Below are 14,878 nucleotides of genomic sequence, written 5' to 3'. Positions count from 1 at the left end.
GATGAGGGCTTCAATGTTTAGAAGCGATGGTATCTTCGTCTCTTTCTCGGGTTTCTTCTTCCTTCGGACCACTTTGACTTGGTTGCATTGTTCGACCTTCGGTTTGAAGGCGAACTTCTCCTGCTGGCCATTGATGTTGAGCTCGATCTCTCCAGCTCCGACATCAATGTGGGCGTTTGCTGTGCTCAAGAATGGCCTTCCTAGGATGAGCGGCGCCTTGGCATCGACTTCCATGTTGAGCACGACGGAGTCGACGGGAATAGAGAAATTCTGGATTTTCACCGGGATATTCTCTGCTATTCCCGCGGGATAGCGGACCGTTTGATCCGCTAGCTGCAAACACATGGCAGTAGGGGCTAGTGCATGATGGTTAAGTTTGTCATAAACTAGCTTGGGCATGACATTGACGCTTGCTCCCAAGTCGCAGAGGGCGTTGGAGAAATGTTGAGCCCGATCGAACAAGTGATGGAGAGGATCGAGTATTGCAGCGCTACACTCTTCCGTTAACTGCACGACCTCAATGGTGGGCAGCATCCGCTTGTTTCCAAGAATATCTTTGATATACTTGGCATACGTGGGTACTTGCATAGCGTCAAGAAGTAGTATATTGACATATAACTTCTTGATTACCTCGACGAATTTGCCGAATTGTTCGTCGGCCACTGGCTTCCTTATCCGCTCCGGAAATGGTAAGGCAGTTGTGTCATGAAAGTCCCGTGAAGTTCTCGGGGGTTCCACGGGGTCTTCCTAGGTAGCAGGTGTGTTGGAGTCGACGGCCTCCTCCTGCTCTTCGTCTTCAACTTCGGTACAGCTAGTGGTTACGGTCTTCCGCTACTTTCCTGCATCTTTTGGAAAGGTGGCTCTTGCGTGGTCTTACCTCCACGCATGGTCACCGCACTAACATTTTCCTTCGAGGGTACTTCCGGTTGCCCAGGCAACTTCCATGCATTAATGTTAGGACATGAAGATGCAAGCTGAGCTACTTGAGTTTCTATCATTTTATTAAAGCTCAGTTGATTCTTGATAACAGAATTGAATCCCTCTAGTTGTGCAGCCATAGATTCTAGAATCTTGTCATTAGCAAGAAATTTCCTACTAATATTATCATTTATTTGTTTTTGGTCGTACACTAGGTCTTTTAAGGTGGGTTGAAAGCTGTTATTGAAATTCGTACCTTGTTGTTGACCGAAGGAGAGGTTGGGCTTTAAGTTCCAACCCTGCTAAGGACGAAATCCTGAGTTGGGATTGTTGTCGGTCCCAACGAAGTTCGCGTCCTCTTGAGTTAAGGGGCACGAAGTGCCCGAGTGCCCAGTCTCGCCACATGTTTCACATGTCATACAAGACTCCGAAACTTGATTAACCTCCTGGTGCGGAGATTACAGCTTCTTCATCAGAAGTTCCAACTTGGCAGCTAACATGTCGACCGTGTCGATCTGATGCACGCCCCTAGGACGAGCTGGCTACCTTTCTCCTTTCCAACTTTGGTTGGAAGCTATCTTGTCAATCAGCGCCTTTGCTCCCGCAACAGCGAGAGAATGGAATGAACCACCCGCAGCTGCGTCAATGTGGTCCTGGGCTTGCTGATTCAGGCCATGGAAGAAGGTCTGAATGATCAGACATTCTTCTATGTCGTGATGTGGGCATGCTTGTATGTACTCCTGGAGACATTCCCAGACTTCCGGGATAGTCACATCCGGCAATTGCTAGATTCCGGTGATCCTGTTCTGGAGGGCATTGGTCTTGCCCACTGGAAAGTACTTGACTAGGAACGCATTTGAACAAGCTTCCCATGCTGTAAAAGCTTCCTTATTGGAGTAGAACCACGTCTTGGCCTTCCCGAGCAGTGACAACGGGAACAGGCGAAGACGGACGTCATCCGGAGTAGTTCCTCTGTGGTTGATGGTGTTACTCACCACTAGGAAGTTCTGGAGATGGGTGTTGACATCCTCGGATGCCTTTCCGCAGAACGGACTTGCTTGGACCATATTCACGAGTCCAATCTTCAGCTCAAAGCCGTCATTGCCAGCTTGGTTGGCATTCAATCCAGTAGGAATGTGGCTACTGGATGGGGTAGAAAACTGACGGAGAGTCTTCTGAGCCATGGATGAGGATGCTGAGGTGGAGGGTGAACTAATAGGCCAAGTGAGTCTCTTCTGGGGTGGGACGACGCGGCATCTCATAATTCTCCCAATTCTTTCTGGATTTGGGTGGAAGTTACTTGGTAGGTCGAAACCGGTCATGCACTGCTCTGCATCGATCAAAAGATGGAGAGAGTAATGGTAAGCCCGCTAGGGTTAGCGGCGACAAACTAGTTTAGTTTATCAAACTATCTACGGTATCTTTAGCCAATTGCTTCCCCGGCAATGGCGCCAGAAATGCTTGTTGGCGTTTCTTATGCCCGATTAGAATAGATATTCTGCAAGCGCACAGAATCACCGCTGTAGCACTTCACCTTGGAGTATTCCAGGGTATCATATTTTTACTCAGGGAAGCACTATGGTAAAGAGTATCGTAAATCAATTGATAACCGTACTAGCTTAATTGACCGACTAACTAGACGGGGGTAAGCCAGATAGGTAGGTAGGATAAGTGGCCAGGCAATGACCGAGTGACACACGGAGACTCTAAACCTTAGAGAGGTAGCAGCTGGGAGGACAACGAGCGAGATAAGACACCTGATATACTTCTGAACTATCGAGCTAGCCTCTCTAGATCAGACTAAACACCTAACTAGTTCTCGGGAAAGCAGAGCTTACTTCAGCGGCTAGAAGAGGAAGGACTTCAGAAAGGGATGAGAGGGGAGTCCAACGGCAACCTGCACTACTGTTATGAAAACACCCGAATGTGGCGGACTACAAAGGACGGATGGGGCTGTCACCACCTACCGACTACCACAACGGCTCCATGGGGTGGAACACACTTTCTAGCTAACACTAAGGTCAGACACCATATCTGTACTCGGTGTTAGGATTTCTCTCGAGGCCTTCGAGAGAAATCCCCCTCAACCTAGAGCACTAACTTGAGATACTCTAGCCCGGGCGAGAAAACCCGTAAGATAAGTTCCCGATCACTAAGAGAGATAACTTAGCCTAAGCTAAAGGAAAACTTCCGTGCTCAAGCTGAACCTCAGACTTGAGTAAATAAAAGACTACAGAAAGTAAAGCTGACTCGAAAAAGTAACGAAGATAACTTATATTAATAAAGTCAAAAGAAAGATACAAGAGCTATACTAGACTTCCGACGACTCCGGAGTCCCGAGCAAGCTCGACTCGATTCTAACTCCCAAGCTACTATCCTACTCTAGAAAGTACAAGTGGAAGAGAAGAGCTCCAATGGTGTGTGTCTTGAGTGATGGATGGTGCCTCTTTTTATAGCCTCCCAAGGTTGGTACTGGCGGTTACTGCAGGTAGCGTCGGTTGAAAAAAGGTAAGACGGTTGTGCTTAGCTTCCACGCCAAGTCCCAGCCTGAGAGGCTTCCAAGTGGGGCCGGCCGGCCTCCCCTAGGAGAACAAGTACACATATATATAAAAACAACATTTGAAATAAATCTCTAATTACTTGAAAGAAATCTCTAATTAATTGAAATAAATCTCTATAACTCCTAATTATTTTGACACCTTCAGTTCCAGGAGAACACTCTTTTCAATATCTAGAAACTATCTAGAAGAAAAAAAACTTTATTTCGGAAAATATATATGTCGGTAACCTCGACCTTGCGGTGATGACACTGCCTTTCGTGGGGACACAATGCGGTACAAATACGTCACCAATAGGCCTGTCGCAACACCAACATTTACGTTTGATAGGAACACAACACTTGGCACAGGCAGCATGCTCGTTGATACGCTCTCAGTGCAACAACGGCCACGCTGACTGCGCCAAATGCTGTGTTCGGATCAACCGCAAATACTAGTGTTGTGACCAGTCCATTGGCGACGTCCTTATAGCGCATCATGTATCCCCGAAATGTAGTGCCATTAGCATTGAATGGAGATTAACGATGTAAACTTGTTTCGAAATAAAGATTTTTTAAGCTTCTAGATGGTTTCAATGTGAGCCTGAATAAATACATCACTAGAGTGTCAAAATAATCCATTCATAATACAAAAAATTCTATTATACTTCTTTCAATAATTCATTATAAAAAAATTTACTTTCCATATATGGTCATATATACAAGTAAATCACATGAACTCTCTAAACTCATTCTAAAAATTTCCACTGTCCACGTATACTCATCTCATTCGAAAAATTAAAAAATATACTACAGTCATTTCTAATATATAGAATGATTGAAAAATATCTCTATAAATTATCCACAGTCAACCTAGCCATAAAAGCTTCGCTCAAATTGAAGTCATGGGTTCTATATACCTCAAATCAATGAATAAATCAAAGAAATCAGGCTCATTTTCACTATTTCAAAAATCACAAATTCCTCTAACTATGGAGAATAAAAGGAAGCATGAAGACAATCAATAAAGAGAGAATGAAGTTGCAAACCTTTGGCGCACTTGGATGACTAGAACACTCACTAAAACTAGAAAAAATGGCGGCACCTCTCTAAGGGGAAGAACAACCCGAGCTCGAGCTGCTCTGGTGAAATGGCGCTGGCTCGGGCTCGGGGAGGTAGAAGGTGCCAATTTATAGTGGGTGCATTAGTACCGGCTGGTGGCTCGAGCCGGTACTAACACGCCGCATTTAGTACCGGCTGGAGCCACCAGTCGGTACTAAGTTTCCTAGCGGCCATTTAGTACCGGCTGGACAGTCGGTACTAAATTGTCACTAGCCGTTGCAGTCGGATGTCGGGGCCTGTCGGTGGCGCACTTTAGTGCCGGCTGGAGCCACCAACCGGTACTAATAGGCTCCCATGGCCACTGTTCCTTTGGCCCGGTACTAAATTTGCACGTTAGTACCGGCCGAAGCCGTGACCGGTACTAACGGCCGCGGACGAATGTGCGTTTTTTCAGTAGTGTCTGTTTCTCTGCACAGCAACAAGTTGCATACTCTTAAGCACTGATATTACATTTGTACTCTTAATTTCAGAAAAAACTGGAGAATCAGAACAGAAGCCTTGGAACAGAATTAGAACTGAAGAAAATCGAGAATTCTCTGTTCATTTTCGTTCAGCACGGCAACAAGTTGCTAAGAAAAATTCTCGCTGGATGAAAACTTGTACGCTATGTGTTGGAAGAAATACTTTGTATTTGATATAATACTGGATGAAAAGTTGTTGTATTTGATGTGATGCCTGTTCTGTTTAATTTTTGGAAATGAGATCCATGGGCTCGAATTGGAATCCTAAAATGGGCTGAAAAAACTATTGAAATTGGTGTGCTAGATTTTTTTATGGGCTGTGGGCTGGAAATATGGTGACGCCATCATCCATGTAGGCAGCCACGTCATCATCCACAGAAGCAGATACGCTATCGTCCATGTAGGTAGCCACATAAGGAGCCATAGTCCTGTCATCGTCTACGTAGGCAGCCACATCATCATCCATGTGACGGCTATCTATAACGTTTATTTTCGTCATAGAAAATGGGCTTAGGTTAGTCTTTGGGGGCTAGGGACATTCTATGACGGTTTCGAAACGTCATGGATCAAGCAATCTATGACGAAAATTTAAGGAACGTCACGAGTTGTGATCTGTGATGCTCAATACATGACGATATTTGACATCGTCATAGATACTGCTTTATGACTGTATTTTAGTTATTTGTGACGAAATTTAATCGTCATGGATCAACAAATTTTTTTTAGTGCCAAAGTTTTGGATCCAATCGGAAGGTGCATCTAACATTTTTTGCTAAACTGTCTAAAATTTTGGATCAACCAAATACACATCATCTAAAATTCTAGACTAGCCATCCAAAGTTTTGGAAGCCACTAACCAAACACAAGTCGTCGCAAGACTTCACCTTCACGGGTGGCCAGCCTTCGTGCGTACAGGGATAGGGACCCACCGTCCTGCTGCCTGGCGCGCCAATGAGGAGCCGTCCAGTGTCGGGGGTCCCTCGCTGCCGTTGCCGAGTTGCCTGCTGCTAGACGTCCACTTGTTTCCTTGACTTTCCATGTTCTCCCTCTCGAGTTCATGTTTGGTTGCAAAATCGCGATATTTTTAACTAAAAAGTCTTATATGCATGGCGTATTAAATGAATTCTATTTGTAAAATTTTTTCACAGATAGATGCAAGTTTGCGAGCCGATTCTAATGAGTCTAATTAATCCATAATTAGATATAGTAATACTATAGTAACCATGCTCTATCATCATCTAATCGTACGATTAAAGACCTTATTAAATACAGTAACTGCTATAGTACCATAACTATGGAGATAATTTTATAATTAGACTTCATTTAATACCTCTAATTAATATTCAAAGGAGAGTAAAGTTTGGCCAAATTTTTCGCCGCCCAAACCAAACGCGCCCTCGATGGAACGCTGTAGTAAGCTTTTGACAAGCAAATAGCAATAGATAACCACCGTATTAAATGTCGAGATTTTTTAGGTACTGCAAGAAAAAATGGTCTCACGTCCCGCTTCATAATTGTGCGTCAGACCGGATTTATTACTGGAATTTTGATTTGAACATAGCACATATTTAAAAGGCACTGTGCCGTAGGTCTGCTGCCTGACGGACCGTGTGGATGGCACTGTCATATGCTATCGTGCATTAACTACTAGCTGGCGCGTGTTGCAGCTGGCAGCCGGTGACTTCGATAGCCATGCTCTTACGGCAGCTCTTGCTGCGTGCGCGTCATTTCAGGAAGAAAAGGACCCTGATTGCTCATCGGACTCCGAATTAGATCCATTGGTGATTTGGGGAGGACGCCTTGTTTAGTTGTAAAATTTAAAGTTCCAAAACTATCACATCAAAAAAAGAATATTACATATATATATGCATGAAGTATTATATGTAGGCGAAATAAAAAATGAATTGCATAGTTTGCTTATAAATTGTAAGACGTATCTAATGAGTCTAATAAGACTATAATCAGACACTAAATTATTACAGTAATTGCTAAAGTACACATATGTTAATGATGGATTAATTAGTCCTAATAAATTCATCCCGTAGTTTACAGTCGAGTTCTGTAATTAGTTTTGTGATTAATCTATATTTAATATTTTAAATGTGAAAAATTTCATTTCAAAAAATTTATACCGGCAACTAAACGAGGCGTAAATTATTTTATTTACTGGCTATACACTGATGCACACGTCAGGAAACGATGGACATCCAGGCCCCACTGTTGTTGGAATTCAAGCCTCGTGCAGTATTTCTTTTGAAAGCTAGTCCCCTCGGTCAATTCTGAAGAGGCCGATTGCAGAGGTTAAAATTTTATTTCAGACAATCTTGCCATTTAGAGTATTGAATAATATTTAATCTATATATCTTATATAGATGCAACCCACTAAGATTCATTTTCTAATTCTCTCTTCCATGATGAGGCCATGTCACCTTAATTATCTACACCGTCTGATCTAAACAAACCACCAATCCTGATCGTCTGCATCCACTAAGGATCATTAATTATTTGTTTGATTTCATTATTGCCTCATGAATAGTTTTTTAAAGAGTAAATTACACCAGCAGTCCCTAAACTATTACGCGATTCTCATTCCGGTACCTAAAACTATGAAATTGCATATCTAGATCTCTAAACTATTCCCAACATGGGGGTGTACTTGCCCAAACCCGTTCTCACATGATCATTTGTATGTTGCTCTATCTAGAGCAACCGTCAGATCAAACATCAAGATCCTCGCACTCCCACCTAATGCTGAGGCAAGCGATGAGGAAGATGAAAAGAATGATAAGAAGAAATCCAAGAAGAAGGACAAGAAAAAACCCAGTGTGAAGGAGAAGAAAAAAATGCCGGATAATGAGAAGAAAACGACACTGACGAGAAACTGTACATATACAAAGAATATTGTGTACAAGAAGGTCCTAACGCAGTAGATGAGGTAATATATTGATATTTACAACATAAGATATATTTCTTACATATTTCACTGTATGAAAACTATATCATGTTGCTTCCTATAATTGGTAGATATATACAAGTCTTTTTTCTGTCGTACCACGAAGGTGTTCTATGTCATGTAAAAGGTTATCAAAGGAATCACATGGGCCGATGTGCTTAGTGCGGGATGGCGGGCGACGGTTGCAGGAGCAATGTGCGCGATACAAATCCAGACTGCTTATTTTGGCGTCCTTCAAGTTTCTAGAATGACCACTTTGTCTGGCGGAATTTATTTGAAGAGTCGTTGTTAGTAACTGTTTGCAGCATCTATGAATTGATGTATCCAAACATTATATATGATGAATATTATTATTTGTTGGCAGGTTTACATCTTTTTACACTTGAATTTTTAGCTCCCGTGGCAACGCAAGGGCATTCTACTAGTCTAGTTATAAAATTAATTGCAGAACCCTAGGGCTAATTCGCGAGACGAATCTAACGAGGTATATTAATTTATAATTAGCAGATGGTTATTGTACAATCACTATAGAAAATTATTAATTAATTAGGCTCACTAGATTCGTATCGCGAAGTGCATCTATCTGTAAAAAAGTTTTGCAAATATACTTTATTTAACACTCTAAATATCAAGATTCTGGAGGGCTCTCCAATCCGAACATGGCCTCAATTCCGATTCAGTTTGGATGGTGGAACGGCAGCTTCTCAATTGATGCGCGTAAACTGTACACGTTGTTATTACGGGGACTGGGGACGTCCCAACTACCCGGCACATATTCTCATCTGTTGTGAGCACATGTGAACTTTACTCATCTCATCTATTGTCAGAGCATGCAAATTTTACACATATCAGGCATGTTTGGATCCATTAGCCTAATAATTAGCCCTCCGAAATCCTGCTATTTAGGATAATTAAACATGGATTACTGATAAAACCCATTCCATAACCCCTAGACTAATTTGCGAGACGAATCTAATAATCCTAATTAATCCATGATTAGCGACCGTGATACTACAGTAATCAAGTGCTAATCACAAATTAATTACCATCAATATATTTGTCTCGAAATTATCTCTACGTTCCTGCTATTAGTTTTGTAAATATATTTTATTTAACACTTTCTCTAGGGCTATTATTAGCCTACTGGATCCAAACAAACCCGAGGGGAGGGGTCAGCACACTAGAATTTTACAATGTTTATTTTGGATAGCGGAGTGGTTTGAAGAGCATCATGCGTGGCTTCTGCATAAGGAGAAGCACACAACAGTTGTTGCAACAGTTCTACAACATCATTGCTATTCTGCGTAAGATATGCACACATTTTTACCGTATTTCGATTTAAAAGAAGCACAAGATAAGCAATCCAGACTGTGACCAAGATCCTAAAGCACACATGTTAACACTTTGAGAAAGAAAAAATTCAAGGCGACCGGCAATGATCTTTATTATATGTGACAGGTGATATAACCAAAGTGTGGAGAAGAACCCACAACAACCAGAGCACTCATACAGCGAGTGCCGCGCCTGATCACCTTCCCCCGGAGAGATCAGAAATGGCACCCACACTAGTCAATGAGACACACAGCTCCCTGCTATACATCCGATCCAGCATGGTGAAGCTGATGTAGGTGTGTGACAAATCCGGAAGCGAAATATCACCATCCAGATACTGCATGACCTGTCGCATGGTTGGTCTTGCGTTGGGCAACGGGTGCGAGCACATAAGCCCAAGTTTTAGCACAAGAGAGATCTCTTCAGGGTTAAACCCCCTTGGAGACATCGTGTCCACGGCCTCGATGATGGAGCCTCTCTGCCAATGCTCAGCTACCCAGTTGACAAGGACAACACAGTTGTTCTGCTCGTGTTGCTCGACTGGCCTTCGTCCGCAAGTGACCTCCAGGAGGAACGCCCCGAAAGCAAAGACATCTGTTGCCGGAGTTGCCTTGCCGGTGTGCGCTAATTCAGGGGCCAGGTACCCCATGGTGCCGACCACATGCGTTGTCTGCGCACCTGCTCCGTGATCATACAATCTCGCGAGGCCGAAATCTCCTAGCCGCCCATTCATCTCGTCGTCTAGCAGAACGTTGCTTGCCTTGACATCTCGATGGATGACGACGTTCTCCCACTCCTCATGGAGATACAGCAGCCCGGACGCCACGCCTCTGATGATGTGGAGTCGTCGAGGCCAATCTAGCGCGCCCTTGCTTTGATCATAAAGGTACTTATCCAAGCTACCATTCGGCATGTAGTTGTACACCAAGAGAAGTTCGCCTTTCCGCCGGCAGTAGCCGAGTAACTGCACAATGTTGCGGTGCCGCATCCGTCCGATGCTCACGACCTCGGCGATGAACTCCTTCATCCCCTGCCTAGACTCATGGGACACCTTCTTCACCGCGACTTCCGTGCCGGACTTGCGGAGAACTCCCTTGTACACGCTGCCGAACCCTCCTGCCCCGAGCAACTGCTTGTCACTGAACCCCTTGGTCGCATGGAACAGGTCCTTGTACGAGAACCGGTGCGGCCCGAACGGGACCTCCCAGTCCTCACGCAGCTCGGCGTACTTGAGCCGCCGCTGCACCATGGAGTAGATCGCCACGCACAGGGCCAGCACCAGCGCCGCTGACGCTATGGGGAGCACGATCTCCAGCACCCTAGACCGTGGCTTGGGCCACGCACGCGGCAGGGCTGGCAGCGCCGCGATGTCCAGCGCTGGCGCCGGGCCGTCCAGCGCGAAGCTCCAGCCGAGCACGAAGTGGCGCGAGAAGAGGACGTCTGTCGCCGACGCGAACCCGACGAGCGCCGTGCCCCGCATCACCACGTCGGAGAGGTCGACGGCGGTCCGCAGCAGCGGCCTCGTGGGCCTGGCCACGCCCAGAGGGGCCATGGACACGGTGACCTGCCTGGACCCGCCATCGTAGTCCACCCAGACCTGCATCGGGCTCCGGCTGACCAGGCTCAGGTTCCGGAACTGCCCCGTGGCGTCGTCGTAGTACCCCGCGGAGGCGGCGTCGACGGACCTCAGGCTGTTGACGTCGACGCCGACGTGGTTGCTGTTGATGTCCTGGAACTCGGCGTTGAGGAGCGTGTCCAGCTCCACGGCGAAGACGCGCGCGCCGGGGGTGCCGTTGTCGGTGACGTTGAGGAGGCCCAGGAACTTGCCTGGCAGCGCGGTGGACAGCGCCTCCCTGCCCGCGGACACGAGGAAGGCCAGCCCGGGGCTGCTCAGCGCCGCGTACTGCCCGTAGATGGCGAACGCGAAGGTGGTGGAGAAGGACCGCGCCGCCGCAGTGGCGTTCCGAGCGCCGGCGCCCGGGTCACGGAACGGCAGCGGGGACCGGTGCAGCGCGTGGCCCTTCCCCTGGAGGCTGCCGTTGGTCAGCACCAGGAGGCCGGCCGGCGTCACGGCGGCCACGCCGTCGAGGGTGAGGTTCGCGCCCGCGAAGCCATTGTAGACGAACCGGCCGCCATCGCCGGCACTGGCCGCGCCGCCGAGCAGCAGCAGGAGGAGCAGCAGCGCGGCCAAGTGGAAAGACTGGAACTGGAGCATTTCTATGCGGCGTCGCTTCGGATCGGAACGCTCGATGTCTTAGTGTCGTGTGTCGTCAAGATTAGCTTTTGTTAAGGCTCGGAGGGAGGGAAATTCCGGGGCTCTTGCCGTGGGAGAGATTTGGACATTTTACTCTAAAGTTCGTAGGCCTCACGCGTTTTAACACTAAGTTTGCGAACCTCTCGAAATATAGCATCGGAGCTGCGAAGTCTTCTGAAACGTGGGGTTTTCACTATTTTTTTTCCTCCTCTATTTTTTTATTTTTTTTTCCTTTCGCAGCCCAACTGAAAAGACCTTCTTGGCCTTGCCCACATTCACGTCAATCCATCACACTGGCCTCTCACTGGCTGGTTGTTCGTCGCCTCCCTCTTCCTCCTCTCCGGACGGCTGGGCGCTGTTGGCGCCGAATTAGGGCCAACACAGGAACCCGCTAGGTCGCGCGCACGGCGCGAGGAGGAACTCGATGCAGTGCCCCTTGCATGGAGCAGTCAGACCGGTCTAAGGGACCGGTCAGACCGGTTCGCTGGGTACACTAGCGAAGTCCAACGAACGCTCGCCCGGGAGGGACCCTACCAGGGTAAGCGCACGTAGGGTTGTTCTAGGATCGGCAGGCCACCTAGAACGCCTTCAAACGTCGCAGAGACGAAGGAAGAACAGCAGATAATGGGGTTGGAAGGGCTAGGGTTTGGAGAAAAAATTAAGACGATAAAAATAATAGATAGATTTGTGTTTTGATTGATTGGATGCCCTCAATCGGCCGTGACCCTTTATATTTATGTTGACGGTGCTTAAGTGCCATTTTCAACCGTCAAATATACTCAATAATCAAGGAAAACTACATGCCTTACTCGCATATTTGTATCACTAACCTTGCTCCACAGTTGTTTTTGAGTTTTGTACATTTCAGATGAGTAGGAGCGGAATAAGACGAAAACACACAGTAGACACCATATAACTACGCAGAATATTGCATCCGGCGTCACACCCTTACAAAGAGGGCCCACATGTCAGAGGAAACAGGGCCTCCACGCAAGATACACTAGAGGATAAGGATAAGATCCAACGAATCAACCACTCAGCAAAGGATAAGGCCGAGGGGCTGCCAGGTGGGGTCGGCTGAACCTGGCCTGGTTCCCGTCCAGGTGCACTTCGAGGAGGAGTAGCTGCCAAGGCACCTGATCACCTTCCATATGTGCGTTGGCGGAAAACCGACCTCTAGAACTATAAATAGGGCCTCTCTCCACCCCCCTCAACACACACACACTTCATTTCCACCATTCCAAGAAGGCTTTCCTCTCTCTTGCTCTCTTAGCTAGGTAGTGGAGCTAGGCTAGTTCTTCTTTAGTGAGCAAGTCGTCCTTGGGGTCGTTGAGCAATCATCGGCTCCCGGTATGGCTTTGTATCCGATTTGTCAGACTTCTATTCATAATATAGAGTTATGCCATGGTTTCTTTACTATCTTGATAGTTTATCAATCTATACTTAGTTCGTTCATGAGTTATGCTAAGGTCTTGGTTAGGCCAGATGATCCAGGTACGGATAGAGATTCGATGTGCTTTCGGGCTTGCTCTAGTGTTTTACTTGTCCATCCGAAGGGTGGGAGACCTGGGGGCATTAGAGTTGTGACGTCATACACGAGCGTGGTGCACGGGTATGCGGGATAACTGGTGTAGACGGCAGGTGGTGACAGCCCTGTCCATCCAGCGTAACAGCGATGTTGCGTTTAGCGTACTCCCCAACATTTGGGTTCGGTGTAGGAGTTCATGCAAAGAGGTAACGAGATTGGATGTACTCCGGTGCGTGACCTTCTCCCCGCTATCCCATTTTCCTAGCACCTGTAGTCCTAACCATGTCCTAACATAACCCCGGCTTTGGATAGAAGGACTAGGACTCCTAACCTAGCCTAAGCTCCAGCTGACTTAACGTAGAGTAGAGTAGTTCATTTCTTTTGTTGTTTCTCTCTTTTATTCCTTCCTCTTGGAGTGTGGATGTGTGATGTGTCGCATTACCCTTACTTATTCTTTACTTGGACTTACCCCTGTTAGAGCATTGCCTATTACTTGAGGCATAATGTCATGGTTAATGTTAAGTACAATACCTTTGTCACTGCCGTCCTTTGGGACACAAATAAATGACGATACCCTTACTCTCCGGGTGAAATGCTACAACGGTATATCCGTGCGCTTGCGGATCCTTCTGTAATCGTATTGATTATACCACGAGAGGGCACCCCTTGGGTGCAGTTGCTAGGATGGGTTCAACACCCTCATTTATAGTGATTGCACCAAGGACCGCCTACAAGCATTTCTGGCGCTGTTGCCAGGGGCTAACCATTCCTAGTGATTGCGCTAAGAAATGCCAACAAGTATTTCTAGCGCCGTTGCCGGGGACGGCAAGTGAACAAAGATATTGTACTAATGTTAATCTAGGCTTTGAACTCAGGATATAGTCGTTGCTCTTTCAGGCTAATGTCACTATATGTCTTCTTAATTTTTGATTTGAAAAGAAGACAGGGGTAGTGTATGACCGGTTTCTCCCTGTCAAAAAACTACACAGACAATCCAGAGAAGCTCGTGAGAAGGACATGGCCTCGCATCGTTCCTCCTCTCGCTATTCTCCCGGCACAGGAACCCATTCAGGAAGCACCACTTGTTCCTGAGGCTATGGCTGAAAAGACTCTCCGCGAGTTCCCCGTCCCCTCCACCGACAATGTGGCCATTGGCCCCAACATCAATGTCGGGGACGTGAATTTGAGCTAAAATCAAGCCTCATCAACATGGTGCAGGCTAGCCCATTCTGTGGCAAGCCGAATGAGGACGCAAATGCACATTTGCAGAATTTTTTGGAGCTCTGCGACACCGTTGTTATACGGGGTGTCGCTGCTGACGTTGTCAAGCTTCGTCTGTTTCCCTTTTCCCTCCTAGGGAAGGCAAAACAGTGGTTTTATAAGGAAAAGGACATCGACACCTGGGCCAAATGCTCCAAGGCGTTCCTCGCAAAGTTTTTCCCGCTGGGCAAAACCAATGCCCTACGTGGGAAAATATCAAGTTTCCAGCAGACGGGGATGGAATCCATCCCAGAAGGTTGGGAGAGGCTGTAGGAATACATCCTAGCCTGTCCTCATCACGGCATGGACGAGTGGCTCATCCTGCAAAGCTTCTACAATGGGCTCACAATGACATCTCGAGCCAATATTGATGCCGCTGCTGGAGGAGCCTTTCTCGACTTGACCATAGCCAAAGGAAAAGAATTGGTCGAGAAGATGGTCTCCAATCAGGGGTGGAGCGATGAACGACTCCAGTCCCGCATGAAAGGCATGCATACCGTCAAGGAGACGGATA

General features: G+C 46.7%; 1 protein-coding gene and 1 non-coding gene across 2 annotated transcripts; both read right to left on the bottom strand.

Annotated features, from left to right (window-relative positions):
* Positions 1–9,400: 9,400 nt before the first annotated feature.
* On the bottom strand, positions 9,401–11,731 carry LOC120686327 (L-type lectin-domain containing receptor kinase SIT2-like). Its single transcript, XM_039968527.1, has one exon. The coding sequence runs from the start codon at positions 11,535–11,537 to the stop codon at positions 9,519–9,521; it is 2,019 nt and encodes a 672-aa protein (XP_039824461.1). The 5' UTR covers positions 11,538–11,731; the 3' UTR covers positions 9,401–9,518.
* A 2,829-nt stretch (positions 11,732–14,560) lies between these two features.
* LOC120687036 lies at positions 14,561–14,669 on the bottom strand. Its single transcript, XR_005680539.1, has one exon. It is a non-coding gene; the product is annotated as a small nucleolar RNA R71 (small nucleolar RNA).
* Between the last annotated feature and the right edge of the window lie 209 nt (positions 14,670–14,878).

The sequence above is a fragment of the Panicum virgatum genome, chromosome 8N, assembly GCF_016808335.1.
Source record: "Panicum virgatum strain AP13 chromosome 8N, P.virgatum_v5, whole genome shotgun sequence".
Taxonomy (NCBI): Eukaryota; Viridiplantae; Streptophyta; class Magnoliopsida; order Poales; family Poaceae; genus Panicum; species Panicum virgatum.
This window is presented reverse-complemented; position numbering and strand designations above follow the sequence as displayed.

Coding starts and splice junctions, on each gene's coding strand:
- LOC120686327 (XM_039968527.1), bottom strand. CDS start 11,537: ATGCTCCAGTTCCAGTCTTTCCACTTGGCCGCGCTGCTGCTCCTCCTG.